At 51.6% G+C, this 19,153-nt stretch overlaps 5 protein-coding genes across 5 annotated transcripts; 2 read left to right on the top strand and 3 right to left on the bottom strand.

Moving 5' to 3' along the window:
• Window positions 1-262: 262 nt before the first annotated feature.
• Window positions 263-2,554, top strand: ALTATR162_LOCUS11387 (uncharacterized protein; the record flags this gene model as incomplete). Its single annotated transcript, XM_043319029.1, has 4 exons — window positions 263-462; window positions 510-618; window positions 664-2,004; window positions 2,060-2,554. The coding sequence occupies 4 exons, from the start codon at window positions 263-265 to the stop codon at window positions 2,552-2,554; spliced, it is 2,145 nt and encodes a 714-aa protein (XP_043174964.1).
• Window positions 2,555-2,935: 381 nt separating this feature from the next.
• ALTATR162_LOCUS11386 (uncharacterized protein) lies at window positions 2,936-6,772 on the bottom strand (the record flags this gene model as incomplete). Its single annotated transcript, XM_043319028.1, has 1 exon — window positions 2,936-6,772. One exon carries the CDS (start codon window positions 6,770-6,772, stop codon window positions 2,936-2,938), a length of 3,837 nt encoding a protein of 1,278 aa, XP_043174963.1.
• A 438-nt stretch (window positions 6,773-7,210) lies between these two features.
• Window positions 7,211-8,852, bottom strand: ALTATR162_LOCUS11385 (uncharacterized protein; the record flags this gene model as incomplete). Its single annotated transcript, XM_043319027.1, has 2 exons — window positions 7,211-8,334; window positions 8,384-8,852. 2 exons carry the CDS (start codon window positions 8,850-8,852, stop codon window positions 7,211-7,213), a joined length of 1,593 nt encoding a protein of 530 aa, XP_043174962.1.
• Window positions 8,853-9,955: 1,103 nt separating this feature from the next.
• ALTATR162_LOCUS11384 (uncharacterized protein) lies at window positions 9,956-10,898 on the top strand (the record flags this gene model as incomplete). The annotated part of the gene is made up of 3 exons (XM_043319026.1): window positions 9,956-10,022; window positions 10,077-10,139; window positions 10,240-10,898. 3 exons carry the CDS (start codon window positions 9,956-9,958, stop codon window positions 10,896-10,898), a joined length of 789 nt encoding a protein of 262 aa, XP_043174961.1.
• A 255-nt stretch (window positions 10,899-11,153) lies between these two features.
• On the bottom strand, window positions 11,154-16,069 carry ALTATR162_LOCUS11383 (uncharacterized protein; the record flags this gene model as incomplete). The annotated part of the gene is made up of 9 exons (XM_043319025.1): window positions 11,154-11,415; window positions 11,472-13,239; window positions 13,303-13,465; window positions 13,532-14,319; window positions 14,370-14,603; window positions 14,656-14,935; window positions 14,992-15,218; window positions 15,276-15,804; window positions 15,857-16,069. The coding sequence occupies 9 exons, from the start codon at window positions 16,067-16,069 to the stop codon at window positions 11,154-11,156; spliced, it is 4,464 nt and encodes a 1,487-aa protein (XP_043174960.1).
• Window positions 16,070-19,153: the final 3,084 nt, after the last annotated feature.

Raw genomic sequence — 19,153 nt, 5'->3', positions numbered from 1 at the left:
CCTTAGCGCGGCACCGCCTGGACCCATGACATGGCGGGGTGAAGCATGCCGCTGCCTCGACCATGACTAGGACATTCACTGTCACATGCATGCGCTCTTGACCGCTTCACGTGTCTTGTCTCTTGTACTCATGACTGCCATAAACGTCCCATCCTAGGACATCATCATATACCCGCCAGACCAAGATTCCACTACATTGCACCCATCGCCACGCCTCTCCGCAGCCTTGTCGAACCCCCTCCATCTACCTCCACCTCCCATCATGTCAACCCTCAAATTTGCGCCATGGATGAGTGACGTCGATGTACAGTTCTATGCCGCTCTAGCGCATATCAAGATCAACCATGACAAACTCGACGATTCCGCGCGCAAGGTGCTCGGCTTGTATGAAGTCCGTCCGGGAGAGCACTCGTCGCGATCTATGCGCGTACAAATACACCCAAATGCGCTGACTTCAGACGAGTATGTCTTGAAAACTGTAGTGAATCTGCCTCTTCTGACCCCTGTAGCACCCCTCCGACCTTCTGCCGCGCCGAAGGCATCATCAAGAACTGCAACACCATAGAAGACTACAAGAACCTTGATCGCGCCGCCATACTCGAACGATGCGCCCAAACAGTATGTTCATCGCTCTTCGCCATCAGCAACGCTAACTCGGCACAGATATGGGATGCGATACACGACGGCTCGATATACGAATGCCCCTCTCTACTCTCCTCCTTTACAGCCATTATATTCGCCAACCTCAAGAAATACAAGTTTACCTATCACTTTGGCTTCCCCGCGATACAGTCCGACCCACCGTGGAAACAGATTGGAGAAGCAACAAGGTTGCAGGCTAGGGAGACTACATACCTGGTGGACGCGGTGCAGACATGGCGATACAGCTCCGATGTTCGTCAAAGAGGCTTCTTCCTGGCAAAGCGCATACAAGGAGGCGGCGACCCAGAGGAGAGGCCCAAGACACCAGTCTCGCCACTTGAGGAATTCGGATATACATGGGCCATAGGCAGACTAGAAGCCTATGAGAAGGGCTTCTTTGACAAGACGGATAGCAAAGATCGCTTTATATGTTTTGCAGACCCTTCTACCTACGACTCCAATCCTGGCTGGCCTCTTCGCAATCTCCTCATACTGATGCGGCATCGATGGCACCTGAATGACGCCCAGATCATGTGTTATCGCGACACTCATACACGGCGCGACCAACCGAACTCTCTCATCCTGCAACTGCGTTCAGACCCTACTCCTGAGGCGGCACCCACCTCAGAAAGACCAGACAGTCGCCCACAAACACCGAAACTACCCAAAGTGACGGGCTGGGAACGGACAGAAGCAGGCAAGCTGACATCTCGGAATGTAGACCTTTCCGAATACATGGACGAGCGCAAACTCGCTGACCAGGCGGTCGATCTCAACCTCAAGCTGATCAAGTGGCGCATAGCTCCTACCATCGACCTGGATGTCATCAAAAACTGCAAATGTCTGTTGCTCGGAGCGGGAACATTAGGCACCTATGTGTCAAGAACGCTGATGGGATGGGGTGTGAGGAAGATCACATTCATCGACAACGCCACGGTCAGCTTCTCAAACCCTGTGCGGCAGCCTCTCTTCAACTTCAACGATTGCTTGCAGGGTGGCGCAAAGAAAGCCGAAAGAGCCGCCGAGGCTTTGCAAGAAATTTATCCAGGCGTTGATGCGACAGGGCATGTCATGGAAGTACCGATGCTCGGCCACCCGATGACTGACAGCGCGAAGACGAAGATCGAGTTCGAGAAGCTGCAAAGGTTGATCAGCGAGCACGACGCCATCTTCCTGCTCATGGACACACGAGAGAGTAGATGGTTACCAACTGTCATGGGCAAGGCCTACGGCAAGATCGTCCTTAATGCTGCGCTGGGCTTCGACACCTATGTGGTCATGCGACATGGCTTGAAGGCGGCACAAGAGGGAGAGGTGGAGCTAGGATGCTACTTCTGCAACGACGTTGTTGCGCCTGCAGATGTAAGTAACCACACATCACTCTGAGCAAGACACACTGCTAATCCAACCGAAACAGTCCCTAAGCAACGCCACCCTCGACCAACAATGCACCGTAACCCGCCCTGGCGTTGCGCCCCTCGCATCCAGCCTCCTTGTCGAACTCCTCATGTCTATCCTCCAACACCCCTCAAAAGCCTGCGCGCCACCTCCACAACATCAAAACTCAAAGTCTACTCCAGCGCCCGCACCGTCCCATCCTGCGTTACCACCACCTTTCCAACATCCCCTCGGTATCATCCCCCATACGATACGAGGCTATCTCTCAACCTTTTCAAACCTTCAAGTGGAAGGCAAACCCTACGACTGCTGCTCAGCGTGTAGCGACAGAGTGCTCGAAGCCTACAACGCAGACCCATGGGGGTTTGTCTCCAGAGCGTTGAATGAGAGAGGGTGGGTGGAGGAGATGAGTGGCCTAAAGGAAGTACAAAGGCGGGCTGATGAGGCGGCGGCAGACGTAGAATGGGACGAGGAGGATGAAGGGGGCTTGGACGAAGAGGGCGAGATGCTATGATCAAACGAACACAATCTAAAGAGCGATATTCAACACCCGCATGTACTTAATCTCCAGTATTATACCCTGCTACTATACACTCGTAGTGCGTTATTCCAAACTCTCATGGTTAGCCCACGCCTGCAGATGCGCGGGAAAATAAGGATACAACCTGAGCTTAATACTACCGTAATTACAAATACCAGCCATATATCATAACAAGTACACAGCCCTCCCGCCAATCCACCAACCAGAAGCAACATCCAAAAGCCCTACCGTTCAATTCCCTAACAAGTCAAACCCATACTCTCCAGTACCCAAAAATGCTCATCAATCCTCCTTTTACCGACCTCCAACTCTGGTACATATATTAGTGTTCTTCCTTCTTCACTGCTGGCCAATTCACAAGAAAGCCGGCGTATCTTCTCTAACCAATACTAATCCACCTCTTAACCTCTTTGCACTACCATCCAACGCCGATGTACTCTTCCTCTGCATCAAAAAGCGGTCTGCCATCCGTTGACCAGGGGTAACGCTCCCATTGCGCTCACCACCGAGTACGGTGTCGATGACTCTGCCAACAGAAATACTATCAGGATCTGGTTCCTTGCTCATGGCCAGAGTGCTCAACGAGGTCGTAAGATGCAGCGTTGGATGGCGTGGGTCTGAATTAGGAAGTGGAGAGACTTTAGCTAGATCAATGACGATAGGTCGGCCCATGTTGTGGGCGCCGCGGAGGTCGAATGCACTTCGGGATCTGCGGGCGAGTTTCTCAGGAGACATCGGGCGGAGGGTTGCACGAATACGGGGACGGAAAGGTATTGCTGCTGGGCTGGGGTTTTGCTTTACTTCGTTTCCCTCGGGTGTGTGGTGCTGGCTGATGCCAGGCGAGTGGCGTGGGGTAGTCGACGAGCACAGCAGCTTTTGCGAGTTCGGTCGCGTAGACAAGCCCAACGGTGAGACTGTGGGATTCTTTTGACTGCGTATTGACGGGGGAGTAGCGTTCTCCTTCCTTTTGGCCTGTGCATCGGTCCCCCTCAGTGTAGTGTTTGGTACACGCTGTGAGGTTTCATTTGTGGCTGGGGTGGACACATTAGTGGTGGCTTTGGAACCAGGCGTCAACTTGGGCGAGGGTTGAGACCTTATTGGAACATGCATAACAGTAGGCGATTTGGAATGCCGGGAAGATAGGCTGTTGCTGCTCGAGTGTCGACCAGTATCAAGAAAAGGAAACCGGTCGTTCATTGAAGGCGACTTGGGTGTCTTAAACGCAGAGAGTGGCATGGATGCCTGACTTTTGAGTCTTGAGAGCGGACGGTTCTTATCAGAAAGCGACGTCAATTCATGGAGAGTTGGTTTTTGGTGCCCTGTCGTGTCAAATATCTGGCCTACTGGAGTGTAGCTGCGAGTGCTGCTGTTATGAGTGTCAAAAGGGGACGGGGACTTTTCAGTGGGTGAATTGGCTGCTTTGACGCCGTGGTTTTCTCCATGCTTCGACGCTGGTCTATCCAAGCGACCATGAATATGTAGGTCAATCGTCTTCGCTGAGTGCTCGGCGTCTGGTCGTGGTGTTGTTACATTGAGAGATCCTCGAAGGACCACTGTCGTATCTTCGTGTTCGGTGTGGGACGTGCGGATTGAAATCGATCTCACCTTTTTAGATGGCTTAGTGTACTGATCATGAATCCTCAGATCTTCTTGGCTGCTAAGCTCCATGCTCGAGATCTCATGCGAAAACCAAGCCCTCCAATCCCGACTCGTACGCGTTGACCCACGACGTTGAGGGGAAGGTGTTCCCACTACATAGCTTCTAACAGACTGACTAGTTGAGATGACTGCTGAGCCACCGTTGTGGGATTGATCAAGCTCACTGTGTCCTCCGAAAGATATGATGCTATCGTTTGGAAGGATGCTGACACCGTCCGTATCTCGTGAATAGATGCTGGGAGACATTGGCGTCATGGCAATGCGGGAAGCTGGTGACGTGGAGGCTTCGGGAGATATGGGCAACCTACTCATATTGTGGCCAACAACACTAGGCCCTGATTCGGCTTTCACATCATGCTGAACAGAGGATTTGAGCTGTTTTTGAGTCCGCCGAGCAAAAGTTGTAGACTCGTAAGTCCTGTCTGTTTCGCGCGGAAAGTGGAGGTGCTCGGCTGCTTCGAGAGGCGTTTTCCAACGTTCTTCCGCCTTTTCTACGCGCTTCTCAATCTGTGAGGGAGATGGCGTAAACACTTGAACAGCACAATTGCGTTCATCACCATCACTTTCGTTCTGGTTATCGTCGGATTCTGGAGTAGTGGCTGACGAATGCACCCAACCATTTCGTTGCTGCTCCCCTTTGGCACTGTGCACGCGATTTTTGGCGTCTGGAGCGGGCGTCGAATGCTGCCCAATGGGTGTGACGGTGCGAATGGTTGACTTAATCGCCCTGCCAAAGGATCTGATTGTGCTAGTCTTGCTCTGCGCACTCTGGGATGTGGCAGGTCTCCGTGATGGTGGTCGATGGCCCAGGTCGATACTGCTTCGAAGATTGTGGCTGCTGTTGGAACACAACTCCTGTGAGTGAGAAAATAGCTTCGTCGTGCTAGATTCGAATACATCGCTCTCTGCGCCAGGTGTTCGTTTATCAGGGCTTGGAGGCGATTGTGATCTTGACGACCCAATCTCTTTCATGAGCGCAGAAAAGATGCGTTTGGGATCGACAGGCGTTAGTGACTCTTCGGTAAGGATCTCCATGGGCATTGGGTCACGGAAAGAGGCGAGTGGTGGGAGAGGCAGTGACTTCTTTCTCGAGGCAGACACAGAAGCAACACGATCTGCTTCGCTTCCAATGCTATCCTTGGACTCGTGTATAACAGTCATGCGCTTCATGGCCCGTTGCGTCAACGTATCGCTTGTAGTGGATGTTCCCCAGCTTGTAGCTCGGGATGCTGACACGTTTGTAGCGTTCGCTTCACTATGAAGACTACGATTGCTCCGTCCGCTTCCAGTACTATCAGTTCTAGACCCAGATCGTAGAAAGATAGGGTAGGTCCCCTCGAGTGATGGCGTTCGGGCACGAATGTGCTGCAACGTTTCCTCATTGGGAACTGGTATACCCAATGTATCCTTGGCGGACGGTGGACTATAGTATGCAGTATGAAAGTAGTCGCGGCTGGCATCGATCTGCTGAACAGGAAGGTTGGTTGACTTGCCCGATGTACGCCGGAAAACTTTCTTGATCTTACTTTTGAGAGAACCAGAGAATGATCGGTTCTCCTTGAGTTCTTGGGCTGGCATGAATGCGATAATAGCAGGGTCCATCGTCGACTCGTCGGGTGTTTGCCGGTCACTCGTGGGGAAGGAATGTGCTTCCGATACGACACGTTTGCCCTTGTCCTTCCTTTTCTCCTGTCTTTTCTTGAATGGCGCCAGAAACATAGATGGCTTGTGCTTCAATGCCTTTTGTTGGAAGCCTTGCAGATATTCATCTCGTACTTTGTCAAGTGTGGTGTCGGGCCCAATTGTAACAGGCATGCGTGGGCCCGCCAGTGGTGATGGCCGAAGTGTTCGGGATGGCAAAGGAAGAGACGAGGGTTCCAACGCTGGACCTATGTTACCCGGGGATGGTGTTGTAAGATATTTAGACGGTGGTCGAGCGATTGGTGATCCGGTCTGAACACTGCTTGCGTAGTACATGGAACGTGCTTTCCGTATCCGTTGTGAGGTAATCGAGGACGAAGTGTTCTGTCGATATGACTTTAGTTGGGAATTGGGTCTAGTATTCTCACTAAGTGTGATAGAAGGCTGCGTCGATAGATGACGTGGCACAGAAAGCGACCCATGAACGCTGGGAGTTGGATACAAAGGTGGGAATTGCTCTGTTTTCTGTTCCATACTCTCTGTCGAGGACTGGGACAGGCGGTTGGTACTTCTGATCTGCTCGGCGTTTGAGCGCTGCAGAGATCTGAAGCTCGAACCACGCGGTGGAAAGTAGCTGCCTTGGGACGTGAGAGACTTGCGGCTGACATTGCTCTTGGACCTTGCTACCTCAGAGCTGCGTTTTGCGGTACGGTCTGCCGCATCTTGCGCCTGTGCTCGAGCAAAGGCAGTGGTGGCCGCAGCTAGAGCCTGCTGCTTGATCGTATCCAGATCCAGCGGTTCGGTGATGGAATTGGGACGTTTGTGAGCTGTAGATGCGGACTTGGACCGGCGGAGACGGGTGCCTGCATCGCTATTCGCACGAGCAAGCATCGCAATGGTGAGATAAAACTATGGTCTGTTGGAGTAGAGCGGTCAGAGGGTGCGGCCAACTTAGCGAAGCAGTGTTAAAGACTTGTTGACGGCATGTAGCAGAAACAGCAGTAATGAGACACAGCCAACAGTATTGTATGGGGAGTGGTCTGTCTGAACATGTGAGAAGGAGATAGCAGCCACACATTCTAGTGGCAGTCGCAGTGTTCTACGTGCCCGCTTCCTAACCTGAAAGAAGTAGTTACATGAGGCTTCGTGTGGCAAGATACAACCGCTATTCTTTGAGATGCGGTTTCCTGCTCTACACGCTGTTTTTTCTACAAAGAATGCCTGCGTGCTTAATTGGAATGATTCGAAAACGCCTTTTTGCGCACATTGCTGACACGAAAGGTGGATCCGCCCAATTGTACAGTAGAATTACAGTCTGGATCGTAACAACTAAAATACATCCCTATGTCTGATAAGCTCCTCGCCTTCGAGCGCACTTATCCGTCTCTCTTCCTCATCCTCGGTACGCACTTCCAAATAAGCGAGCTCCTTGTCTCCCACATGAATGATCCATGTCACAACAGTCATGAACGCGAACACTATGACAGAACTCAAGAAGGGCAAACCCAGCCAGGCGCCACCAAAGCCTATGCCAAGTTGAAGCAACTCGTTCAGTAGTGGCCCAGCGACCATTGCGCCAATACTCTCCGCCATGGCGATGGTGCTCATCAGTTTGCCGATATCGGGACTCGACTGGCCGCCAACGACATGTATGGAGACAGATCGCATAGCAGCGTTATAACCGGTCCCCATGTTGTAAAGAAGGAGCCCAATGATCAGGAGAGAGGGATGCGCTGCGACACCCATCACGAAGAAGGCGATGGTGGTAAGGACTATAGATCCCCGTGCAATCCACAGGTCCGCCCAGTGCGCAGGAAACCGCAGCTTCCTCAAAAGAACAAAATTGACTAGAGGAATCAAGATAGTGACGGCCACAAGATTGGTAGCTGCGCGAAAAGATAGTAAGTAGGAAGCATTTTTTATCTCCCAACTATAACGTTTCGATGCGTAGCGAACCAGGAGTGAAATGCACTGTCTGCCCAGTCTGTTGGCCAGAAAAGTGAAGACGACCATTGCTAATGTCCAATCGCTCTTTAGGAAACGTACTGCAGCCTGGAAGTTGCGTAATTGTGCTCGCACTGAAAAGTCGCTGGTTGTGGGTTGTAGCTCAAAAACCTCGTTGTCGCTGTCTTTGGGTTCGGGCAGGTCACGCAGATGCAACGTCTCCGGAATGAACAATGCCACGATGACACCCACAATCTGTATTGCCAGTGACAGCAGTAGAGGCAACCAGTTTCCGCTCTCCATGAGTCTCGCTGCCATTATGGGTGCCACCATTTCCGCGACAAGGACGCAGGCTGTTAGGTACAGAAAAATTGTTGTACGCTGTTCTGGGGGCGCAATGTCGGAGATCATGGTCAGGCCGATCGCCATGGCTACGATTGGGCCGCCACCTATTACTGTGAAGGCGCTTGAAAGCCACGTCAACTGTAGAGGGAGGAACCTGAAGTGACCTAGCTGTATGTTAGCATGGTGCCTATATCTTGTTGTCTGTCCTCTTACATATCAGCAGCACCCAGACAAAGCCGAGCTCTATTCCGACCAAGCTCGCTATGAATATCCACTTCCTACCTACCTTATCCGCCCAAGTTCCGTATGGTACCGCTAGAAGAATGCCTGGTAGCGCGCTAAACATTTCCTGCCAGCCAAATATGCTCGCTAGTTGCTGCTGCACCACGTCCACCTTGCACAGCTGCTCCGGTATAGTTTCATCGTCAGGTACCACCGAAGGGTCTTGTTCACGGTAGTATTTAAGACAGAGGTTCGCCTCGTAAAGGCGCGTCATGGGCGCTTCGGCGAGGTAGGCACCAACATCGATCAAGGCGATCATGATGAAGATTAGGACGACAAGTAGCAACCATGGCTTTTTCGTTGCTTTGGGCAGTGCGTGGTAGGCCGACTCTGTTGGAGACAAGAGCGCTTCGTCGTCTTCTTCAATTGATTCTCGCGGTAGGTTTAACGGCAATGCCATGACGTTGGCATGTAGATGTACTGCGAAGTTTGCGAGGAAGAGCGAATATATTGCTGACGCGTATGCCAACGGGCCCGAGTGATGCGACAGAGTAACGCGACAGCTAGGACAAGGGGATGCACCTGGGCAGTAAGCAAGCTGCAAAGAATCAATAGGTACCGTTAGCTAGATATCATCGTGAGGTTATGGAAGGTGATGAAGGCAAGCCTCGTCACATGCGACAACGCTGGGACTGTGAAACGACTCCGTGATTACTCCGGGGCGTCGTGTTCATCCTTCGAACGCCGAGTGTCGAGGGCCGCGTCCAAGGCTCCAAGATACCGCAAGAGGTTACGTCAGCAGCCAAGTTTAACCTGTCAGATTCCGCCCCGCATCCAGTGCTCCGCATACAACACAACACATTGATATTCCGGACGGGGCCCTCAATGTACATCTAGAGCGTGGCAGATGTTGGCTCGATACATAATTATGTTTTTGAGTCGTCAGCCATCGCGAGGCTTATGGTAAGTCGCGCACTCTGGAGTTGACGGCTGCGTAGCATTTTAGCCTCTCTTCTGTTGTCTTCATCAATTTCCAGGCCAGGCCGTCTCATAATGCTTAAGCTGATCCAGCTGGTGGTGATGCGGAATACTTCGTGGTTGCAGTCCTCCAAGTCGTATCAGATGAAGCCTGGGCCGAGACTCGCAGGATAGCGTGTATCAACTCATCCGCTGCCGCACCGCTTCCATGTCGACAGCGGATCTAGTGTAGTCCGCTGAGCAGACGTGCGTGGAAGTACAAACGGCAATGAGAGACTTTTGCCACACGCCCGTAGCCCCTGATGTCTCCTTCCGGCGATATACTCATTGTAACGCTTGGGCGATTTGTACGCAATGGCAAAGTCATCGATCTCTCCTTCACATCAGGCAAACGCTCCTGTACAAGACACTAGGTAAGCGTGAGTTTGTCTATTCTCACTGGGAATGTATATAAGAATCTTTTCTGCTACCAGACCTGAGTTCTTTTTCCGTAGTCCACGATAGTATAGCCAGACACACTTTACATTATAATCCTTACTCCCTTTTTACCTATACAGATACCCTTAAAATACACATACCATTGAAATGGCCAACTCCAAAAACACCGACTTCACTGGCAACCTCCAGGGTGTGGCATTAGATGGTCATTGCGGTAAGCTTACACTTCCTCTGATATAATACAATTTACACTAACACTCTAGTTTAGCGCCTCTCAATGCCGATGCGGATAGCTTTGTCGCTCAACTTGTACCTCCTCCTGCACCTGCTGGTGCCAATATCGCCGTTTGGAACATCCTCTGCGATGGCATGTCTTTTTCACTTTCACTCTTCGATACCAATCACCTATGCTAACAATTTGACCCTCACAGGCCCTTTTACCATCGATATTGCTGTTGAGAGTAGCACTCCTCAAGCCAACCCTAGTCGACCTCAATTTCTCAAGAGTATTACTATAAACGCCGTCAAGGAGGATGAATGGAACAGTACCGTCCTCCCCTATATTCGTCTACTCTCGTTCACTGTCGCCTCGACCACGGACGTCTTCTTCATTGGGGCCATGCTCATAGCTCTTCCGAGCCTCGTCAACAGCATCCTCAAGATCGACATAAGTGGCTTCCACTGGTTCTCTGGTATCTCCGACAATCGCAGATCAAACCCCTTCATGGTACTCGCTTCGAATCTGCCTTCACTCAGGGAGATGCATCTCACCCTCCACACTTCCATGATGACGGACTCGAAGTGGGGTGAGAGGCAGCTTTTTGAGCTGGAGCGCACTGATCCCGATCAGGCCAAAGAGAGGAGAGTGAGATCAGTTTCTGAGATCACCGGCCGATATGGTATGGCATTGATTTTCAGAAGCAGTGCTCTGGAGTACATCCGTCTGGTCTACATCAAGAGCGAAATGGTCACTGCTTTCGTTGTGGAAGGCAATCTTGAGGTTGTCCTTACCAACCTCAGGAACTGGTTGGTGCAAGGCTTCAGGGAGCAAGGCCGGGAGATAGTAGTGGAGCTTTCACTTGCAGCTTGAGAAGTTGGAGAGATGCGGATTGTAACATACTGCAATTCGAGGAAGGAGATGAACTTATAGTTATATATTGAAGGCTTTCTAGCTCTATCTAAAATATTGATATGGAAAGAGATGAATACGCTCTGATATACCTCGACGCCTTTTGACTACTTATAGATTGACACAAGGAGAATGCGTATACCGTAAGGTATACTTTTTAAAGAATGATACGACCCTCCATTACTACCCCGTATTTACCCTGTCAGATGACCTGCACTAGATGATAGTGATCTCATCCTCATCCTCGTCTACATCACCTCTTCTCGCAACATCTTCATATAGACTCTTGAACCAGCTTCCCTGGCGGTCTAACAGCTTATGAGGACAACCGTACTCCACGAGTTGACCCTTGTTCATGACGACGACCTTGTCAAAGTCAAGTATTGTGTCGAGTTTGTGGGCGACGGTGATAAGGGTATGGTGTGGGAACCTGGAACGAAGGAGGCGTTGGACATGGGCGTCGCTTGCAGCGTCAAGACTGAAGAGTGGCTATTAGCAATTGATGACTTGATAGAAAGCGAGCGATGGACTTACTTGCTGGTGGCTTCGTCCATGACGACAACGGTCGACTTGTCCTTCTTGAGCATTGCGCGTGCTAAACAGAAGAGCTGGCGCTGTCCATGCGAGAAGTGAAGGTCTTCGACCTCGACGTCTAGCGGATGCGGGTACTTATCGGCATCGCCCTTTGCTACAATGATGTCCCATAGTTGCACGTCCTTTAGCGCAGCCATGATAGCCTTGTCATCTGACTCTTTCAAGGGATCGGCGTTGAGGCGAATCGAACCGGGAAGTAAGTACGCGTCTTGAGGCAGGCCAATAAGCCGACTGCGAATGGTTTGGCGAGGAATACGTGTGAGCGGAATAGAGTCGATGGTGATGCTGCCGGAGGAGAGCTCGACCATACGGAAGAGAGAAAGAACGAGCGAAGATTTTCCGCTACCCGTGCGACCGACGATGGCGACCTTCTCACCAGGCCTGATGGAGAGAGAGAAGTTTGAGATGACAGGCTCACCAGGACGATGGCATGCTTCGATGCCTCTGAACTCAATCTTGCCCGCACTTGGCCAGCTGGATGGCGGAATGTGGTCCTCGCCTTCATGGTCCTCTGCGACGGCATCGGCGGTGAAGTTCTTGATCCTGGCTACACTTCCGATGTGCGTTTCGAGCTGGGTCCAGAAAGAGATAAGCAATTTGATGCTTTGGGAGAAGAGTACTACGTTCAGTAGTGCTACGCCAACGTATCCGGCACTTAGCCTCCCCTTCAGGGTAACCACCAAAACTATGAGGATCGTTGCAACAGCTGCAACGACCAAGTCCAACACGAGCGTCAACCAACGCTGGGCCGCGAAGAGCAGGTAGAAGGGTCGCTGGCTACGATCGAGTAGCGCCTTCGCTTTGTCTTCAACAAAACTCTGCCAGCCGAATGCACGGATGGTGGCTAAGCCTTCCAGTATCTCGTTGAACTGGGTGTAGAGCGGTGACTTGGCTTCTAAATCAAGGAAACGAAGCTGGCGCGATGTACGCAGATAGAACTTTTGGACGAAAAAGACTGCGACTATAACGACAGGAAAGGAAATGGCTGCGTAAGGCGCAGCAACGGCGATGAGAATCATCTGTCCGATGACGAGAACGAACGTAGCGAAAGTGTTTAGCGCGGCTACGGGCAGCTCCATGTCGATCAACATGAGATCTTGACTGAAGCGGTTGAGTGTGACTCCGGTATCAGTAGTAGAGAAGAAAGACATCGGCGACCCAAGGACTGTATCCAAAAGCCTCTTGTGGAATGCGACACCGGAGCGAGGGACCATGGTGATGATCAGCTGCCAGCAACTGACCATCAAGAAGACGAGTGCCAGCCCACCAAGCATAGCGTAGATGCCTAGCCAATATCCGAGTCGCTCGTTGGGGTTTTCTTGATTGTATTCCGCCCACATCTTTACCCAAACCGTAGGGAAGGAGATACCGAAGATAAAGATGATGATAGAAATGATGAAGATGATTGTTGGAATCCAGCCCACAGTGCCGATGTAATAGAGATAGATGGCTGTATCGCCAGTGCGGCGATTTGCTTCCGCTTGAACGTCATCCTCGGTGAGCTGGTTGTCGGTGGCTTGACGCTCCGTGTATCTGGGCGGCTCCTCGTAGATGTGCTTCTCTGCGCGGTAGTCCCAGTCGGGACGTGCAAGATCAAAGCCTGACACGTAGCCTCCCGACTTGGTCAGCTTGTCAAAAGGACCTTGTTCCGAGATTCTGCCGTTCTTGTCGAGAGAAATAATGTGATCACAGTAAGGCAGACGTTTTGCTGAAGTAGGAGAGTGATGTTAGCGCGATTCACGAGGGGGAGGAATGGCTCAACACCACATACCTGATGATGATGCAACAAGAACTGTGGTTCTGCACCGCTTGAGTAGCCCCTCGAGCCCAAAGAGACTGTGCCATATGTGGTTCTCGGTCTGGCCATCAAGGCCACTAAGGCAGTCATCAAGGATGATGATGTCCTTCTGAGCGTAGACTGCTCTCGCAAGTGCCTGTAAAGCGGTGGTTGTCAGTAATGTTCAAGAGTAGAAAGAGGGGTGCATGTTAGGGTGTCTCACGATTCGCTGGCTCTGACCTCCACTCAATGCGATACCCTTGCTACCAATCTGGGTTTGGTCACCCTGGGGTAATTGCCGTAGATCTTCGTCTAATGCGCAGCTCCGAACAACGGACGAGTACCACCGATGATCGAACACGGCAGCGCCGATGATGCTCTCCTGCACTGTGCCGTTGACGTGCCATGCAGATTGGTCGCACAAGGCGATCCGCAGGGAAGACACCTGCAAGGAGCCACCCATGACAGGCAACTCTCCCAACACTGCTTTAAGCAGGGTCGACTTTCCACACCCTACCGGTCCCACGACCATGGTAATCTTCCCACGTGGAACGATCATATCGATCTCCTGCAAGGTACCAGATGGCTGCCTAACCGGATCCCATCCGAAGTACCCGTTCTCGATCATGATAGCTTGAGAGCCAAGCGCACTGTACTCCTTCAACTCGATGGAGCATCGGCTCTTTTGAGAAGTCTCTGACCCTTTCTCGGACTCAGTGCCTGCCACTGAAAGGCAAGCTGTGCTGCCGCCGTAGATAGAAGGAAATTTACGTTGCTCGTCACGTGGAGCCAAAGTAAGAAAGTCTTGAATTCTCTTGAACGATCCGACGCCTCCCATCAGTGAAGAAAGAGCCATGATGAGTGACCCGAGCGGTTCTGTGAGTAGCGTGAATAGCGAGAGGGAAGTGAAAACAGTTGCAGTGTCGAGTGTCTCTCTGCCTTCGCTATTTTGGGCGATGATAGAAAAGACTGCAAATGCCAGAATGGGTGATACAATAGGCGAAATGTAGGCTACAAGTGGTCAGTGTGTGGACGTAAACTGCAAACTGGCGACGACGTACAAAATCCCATGGTCCAGATTAGGAGCTTCCTGAACTTCTTCGAAATGTTGAGTTCATCGACCCGGAGTTTCTGTAGATCATCTCGTAGAACTTCGGTAAGACCGCCCATCTTGACACCCTTCATCGAGTTGAGCATGGAATTGGTGGCTGCAATACGTCGCTCTATGCCTTCGAGCCACAGTGCTTGACGTTGCATTACCAGGCTGGTGGCTGCTATGGAGCCGAGTAGGGAGACTGACATGGTGGTGAGCGTGCGGATAAGGCCTGGTGTCGTGGGGGAACTTACCAACGGCAACGCCGATAGGGATGGCACATGCGGCACCGAGTTGTCGCTCCAGGAGGTACATTGCAAGGGAGATCTCGAGTGTGTTGGACCATATCTCGTGACCAGTCTCCATGCCAGTGACGATACGCTCGACATCAGCGCTCATGAGCGTGATTGAGGACGCTGGATCCATGTCTGTCAACGTGACTTCCGTTGCTTTGTTGTAGAGCATCGAGATGAGACCGCCTCGCATCTGCGTGATGAATCGGAACGTGAGATGCATATATTGGCCAGTAGACACCTGCGAGGCATGTTAGTGAAGCCGTCTGCGATGTACGATTTCTACCGTCTACTGACTGCAATGCCGATGAACACGATAATGTACGCGCCAATTAATCCATAACCGATGTTGGCCGTTTGCGCCGTCTCAGCTTCCTGAGAGAAATTGACCGCTCTCTCGATTAGGAATGGCTGGCAAAAGTTGAAGGCAATCAAGCACAGTCTTGGTGGAACGACTGACAGTATAGGCCATTTCAATCTTCTCAACGTCGTTCCGAAGAGAGAGTGAGTACCAACATTCGCGACTATGGTTTTCCAGGTTAGTGGATGGTGGATAACGAAACAATGTAATGATGACCTACCTCTGGCCCACGACGACCCGATCAGGTGATGTAGATAGTCTGCTTGCAAGTGTTTATCCAACTGGAAGAGGTCTTCGACGGTCAATGAGGTGGAGAACCCTTTCTTGAACAGTGAATTCAGCCACCAGAACGTTGCCCGCTTGTATACACCACTGGTAGCCTCCGGTGGACTGTTGGCGAAATCCGGGAGGAGGAGTCGTCGTTTGTCTCTGGCTTCAACTATAGCGAGGAACACTTTCAGACCCAGGCGCGGTGCGAAGACTGTGGCAACGAGGTCCAGTTCGGGAGTGAGTGCATAGCTCCGAGAGCGTTCGATATCGAACACGCTAGTGAAGAGTAGGTATACTGTGAGCAGAAACGACGGACGGATCGAACGCATATGCTCTACGAAGGAGAGTAGTCCTAACAAGACTGCGCCAATGAAGCTGATGACAGCTGATGGGAGTTCAGCACGATTCTTACGCGTTTGTCGATTCGACCAAATGATGAGGAGGGCGAGCTCGAAACCAGCGAAGACGGCCCATGCTATCTGTGGTACAACAGTTAGATACATCAGAGTCAGCTCGAGTTAAATTACATACCAGTTTAGTGTATAGCAAGGTTGACCTTGAGACCTTCGTCTCCTTCCACCAGAGCCGATAGATTCTGTAAGGTACGATAGCTATCAACAACGATAGAGGTATGATCGAGAGAAACACCTCGGAAAAGAGGAGAGTGAAATCGAAGCCGCCACGGCAGTCGGCGCCAGCATAAGGACCAAAAGTGTCGTCGGTCAAGGCACAATCGCGATCCATACTTGCTGCCATTGCTAACGAGAGACAACCCGTCGAAAGTTTTAGCAATGTAGATGGAGCATTAAAGGAAGTAGAAATGGGATAGGGGAGCTGATATTATGAGAACCCCAGCATTGCCCGAATGGTTCTAATGATTACGCTGATCATGTGGACCGGTGGCAGAATAATGCTTTCTTTATTTCCCTGCGTTGATGTTTCTGACTACCCGCGGTGAAGGCTTGAACAACGCGGTAGTACGTTTGGAAGATCCCTAAGAGACCAATGCTCGGCATTGTAACACAGACACACACCTTTTCTTGCGTCAGGAGGCTGCTAATAGCGCCCTACATACTCACTACGAGCTGAACACGTCTCTCAATTGCCATCTTTACAGCACGATATTGACTTAGCTTGCCTTGATCGTCGTCATATTGCACTAAAGCGGGCGACTTGCAGACCCGGGAAGTGATGGCTGAGCGTAAACCGGTAGTAGGGTGGGTGACTAGGCTTTCCGTAAGCCGGTGCAAACTCAGTGCATGCAGGTCGCATGTGTCGTGTTGGAAAATGTTCGAACTGACAGGGGTATCACATGCTGTTCGTATTGGGTTTAGCCGTGTGTTCCACCCGGATTAGCAGCAACGACCGGCGCCACTCTCATCACCCTGCGTACTAACTAACAGTGTTGACGGCGGCACGGGAAGGGATCCTCAACCTTAATTGCGCAACCAGGCTGTTGGCTTGGCACGGTATTAGCGGCGACTTCGTGGCTTGTGGCTTGGAGATCGGCGCTGTCATGCCGCCGATCACACCCAAAACGCTGTAGCATCTAACGCTGCAACATTGCTGTTGTTATACCGTGCTCTTGACTAGGGGTATCGAAAGCGTTTGAAGGCGGTGTTCTTTCCTGTTTCAGTTGCGTTGAGTGCCAAAATTGGACATGCAAAAGTCGCGGAAAAGATGCCGACATCGCTTGCGGCTGCTCATCGGCCTTTTAGTCACTAAGACTTGGAAATTGACCTGTATTAAGACACATGGGAATGTGGCTGCTGAACGAGATTCACTTGACGCTTAGGCTAAGGAAACGATGTGGAGAAACACTCCTCTTGCTCTGCCGGTTCTCGCCCGCTGGCCATGTGGAAAAATGGGTGTCCAAGGCGGAGCTGCTTGCCACACGTATCCAGCTATGGGTATCACATGTACCCCACGTCATAACAGAGGAATCATCATGGGAATGGAAATGCATCCATGCGGTTGGCTAAACGAAATCAGGATTTCGCTCTCATGCACAGAGTAACAGCGAACAACCAAAACGAAGTGACAGCATCATGATGATAATTCCATAGCCGCGCAACCAAGAACGGTGGCTGCTGGCAAATAGCCTGATGACGCGGCAGTCAATCAAATGGCCACGACAATTGTCGCTCGCAAATACAAGGATTTTCAAGCCGAGAAGGAAAGCATCCGACCAGTACCAGTGGTGGTGAACTTATCAAGGATCGACTTCCCGTAAGCTGAGAGTGGTTCGTCATTGACCGAATGCCGGAGACATTTTGACTTAGTACGACGAATTTTTGAAGTCTACGAAACCGCACGCCGATGCAGTGCCACATCGGTCCTCAAGGCTGTGAGCCAGTAAGCCAAAACCATCGAGCTTGAAGAATGGGTGACTGGAACCTGATTCCGTATAGTGCAAGGATACTAAATTGGGAAGAGGGAGATCTCTGTCGGTATTGGAAGTTCATGGAAATGCCCGTATAGGTTCTAATACCGGTTGGTAGCTTCAATGCTGGTTCGTTGACGATCGATGCAACCGCCGATCGCATACGTGCTGATCGACTGGTGTAGCTGGCGAAGAACGCTCCAAAACGCGCCGGAAGATTCCACTACTGGCTGGAAGCTGCAAGTTTGTCCTCAGGTAAAGGTCATGGCTTGCGTAGCCCGTACGGATAATATCAGACTTCCTAGGGGACCTGCATGCATGCTCCTCATCTCTTGGAAGCGCTGTCGACCCCACAATGGCAGCTGAATACTGCGATACAGTGTTGTAATCGGACCGCTTCATACCCGCTGAAGTAGAGTGATTTGAACAAGACCGTAAAGTGAATAGCGACAAGTGGCTCGTTGATTTGTAATTCAGGAGCGCTTGGAAACGTGCTCGTGTTCAACAGCTTACGAGCACATCTCGACAGATGGTGCGACGTGTGCTGACAGTCCAGCAGTGGCATGATCAGTCGCAGGGAAGTGGTGCATGAGGAAGAGTTGCCCCTGGGGTGGAGATACCGGTGGCCTGGTACTTAGCGGCAGGAGCCGGATAGTCGTCATCCACACTCGACTACCTGGACCGGATCTAATCAAGTCGAGCGGGACTTTGAAAAGTGTTGCGGGCCTTGGAGGTGCACCCACCCCACCATTACAGTCTTGTCTTTGGAGCGTGCTCCGCGGGAGCGGCACGCGAGACTTCTTGGAGCGTGAAGGCACCGGGATGAGCAGCCGTTCCACATATTCATCCATGGGAAATGAAGAGGTGGGACGTGGCGTATAAGGAATACCGTAGGGCGACTGACAGCAGAGCGTTACTCGTAGTGCCGGCATCGTGCCGTGGAGGCATTAGAGGTTCCGGAAGCTCAGGCTGATCACGATTGACTGGCGGTAGTGACAGCGCGAAACAAATTCCTCTTAGGCAGGTGACAAGTGACACCTGGCTCTAAGCTCGTCGGCGAAGGCGCAGGGCGAATGGAGAAAGGCATGAGAGACGGGGAGCGAAGCCTGCCCCGTGGCAGCTCCAAGGCGGAGAAGAGCATCCGATTACGCTTCGGCTAGGTCAAGACCAAATTCAGTCAAGCGCCATGTAGTTACATAAGCGCCCCGCATTTCTGTTTTCGCGCGTTTTGCCCCAACCAGCAGGAGTCAGCGAGCCACCGACGCGTCAAACCTCATCTTGCATCCATACCCTCCACTGCGTCAGGAATTCTCGTGTTTGCACGCAAGCCACAATATGTACCCATTAACCTGCCGCTGCCTCTGCAGAGACTTCACAGCGCACCGAAATTCTACCGCGTCACAGCCAGCCTCGCGGACACGCGACGAATGCACATGGCGATCGTG

This window comes from Alternaria atra (assembly GCF_907166805.1).
Source record: "Alternaria atra isolate CS162 genome assembly, contig: 35, whole genome shotgun sequence".
Taxonomy (NCBI): domain Eukaryota; kingdom Fungi; phylum Ascomycota; class Dothideomycetes; order Pleosporales; family Pleosporaceae; genus Alternaria; species Alternaria atra.
Note: the sequence above shows the minus strand (reverse complement) of the source record. Positions and strands in the feature narration are given on the sequence as shown.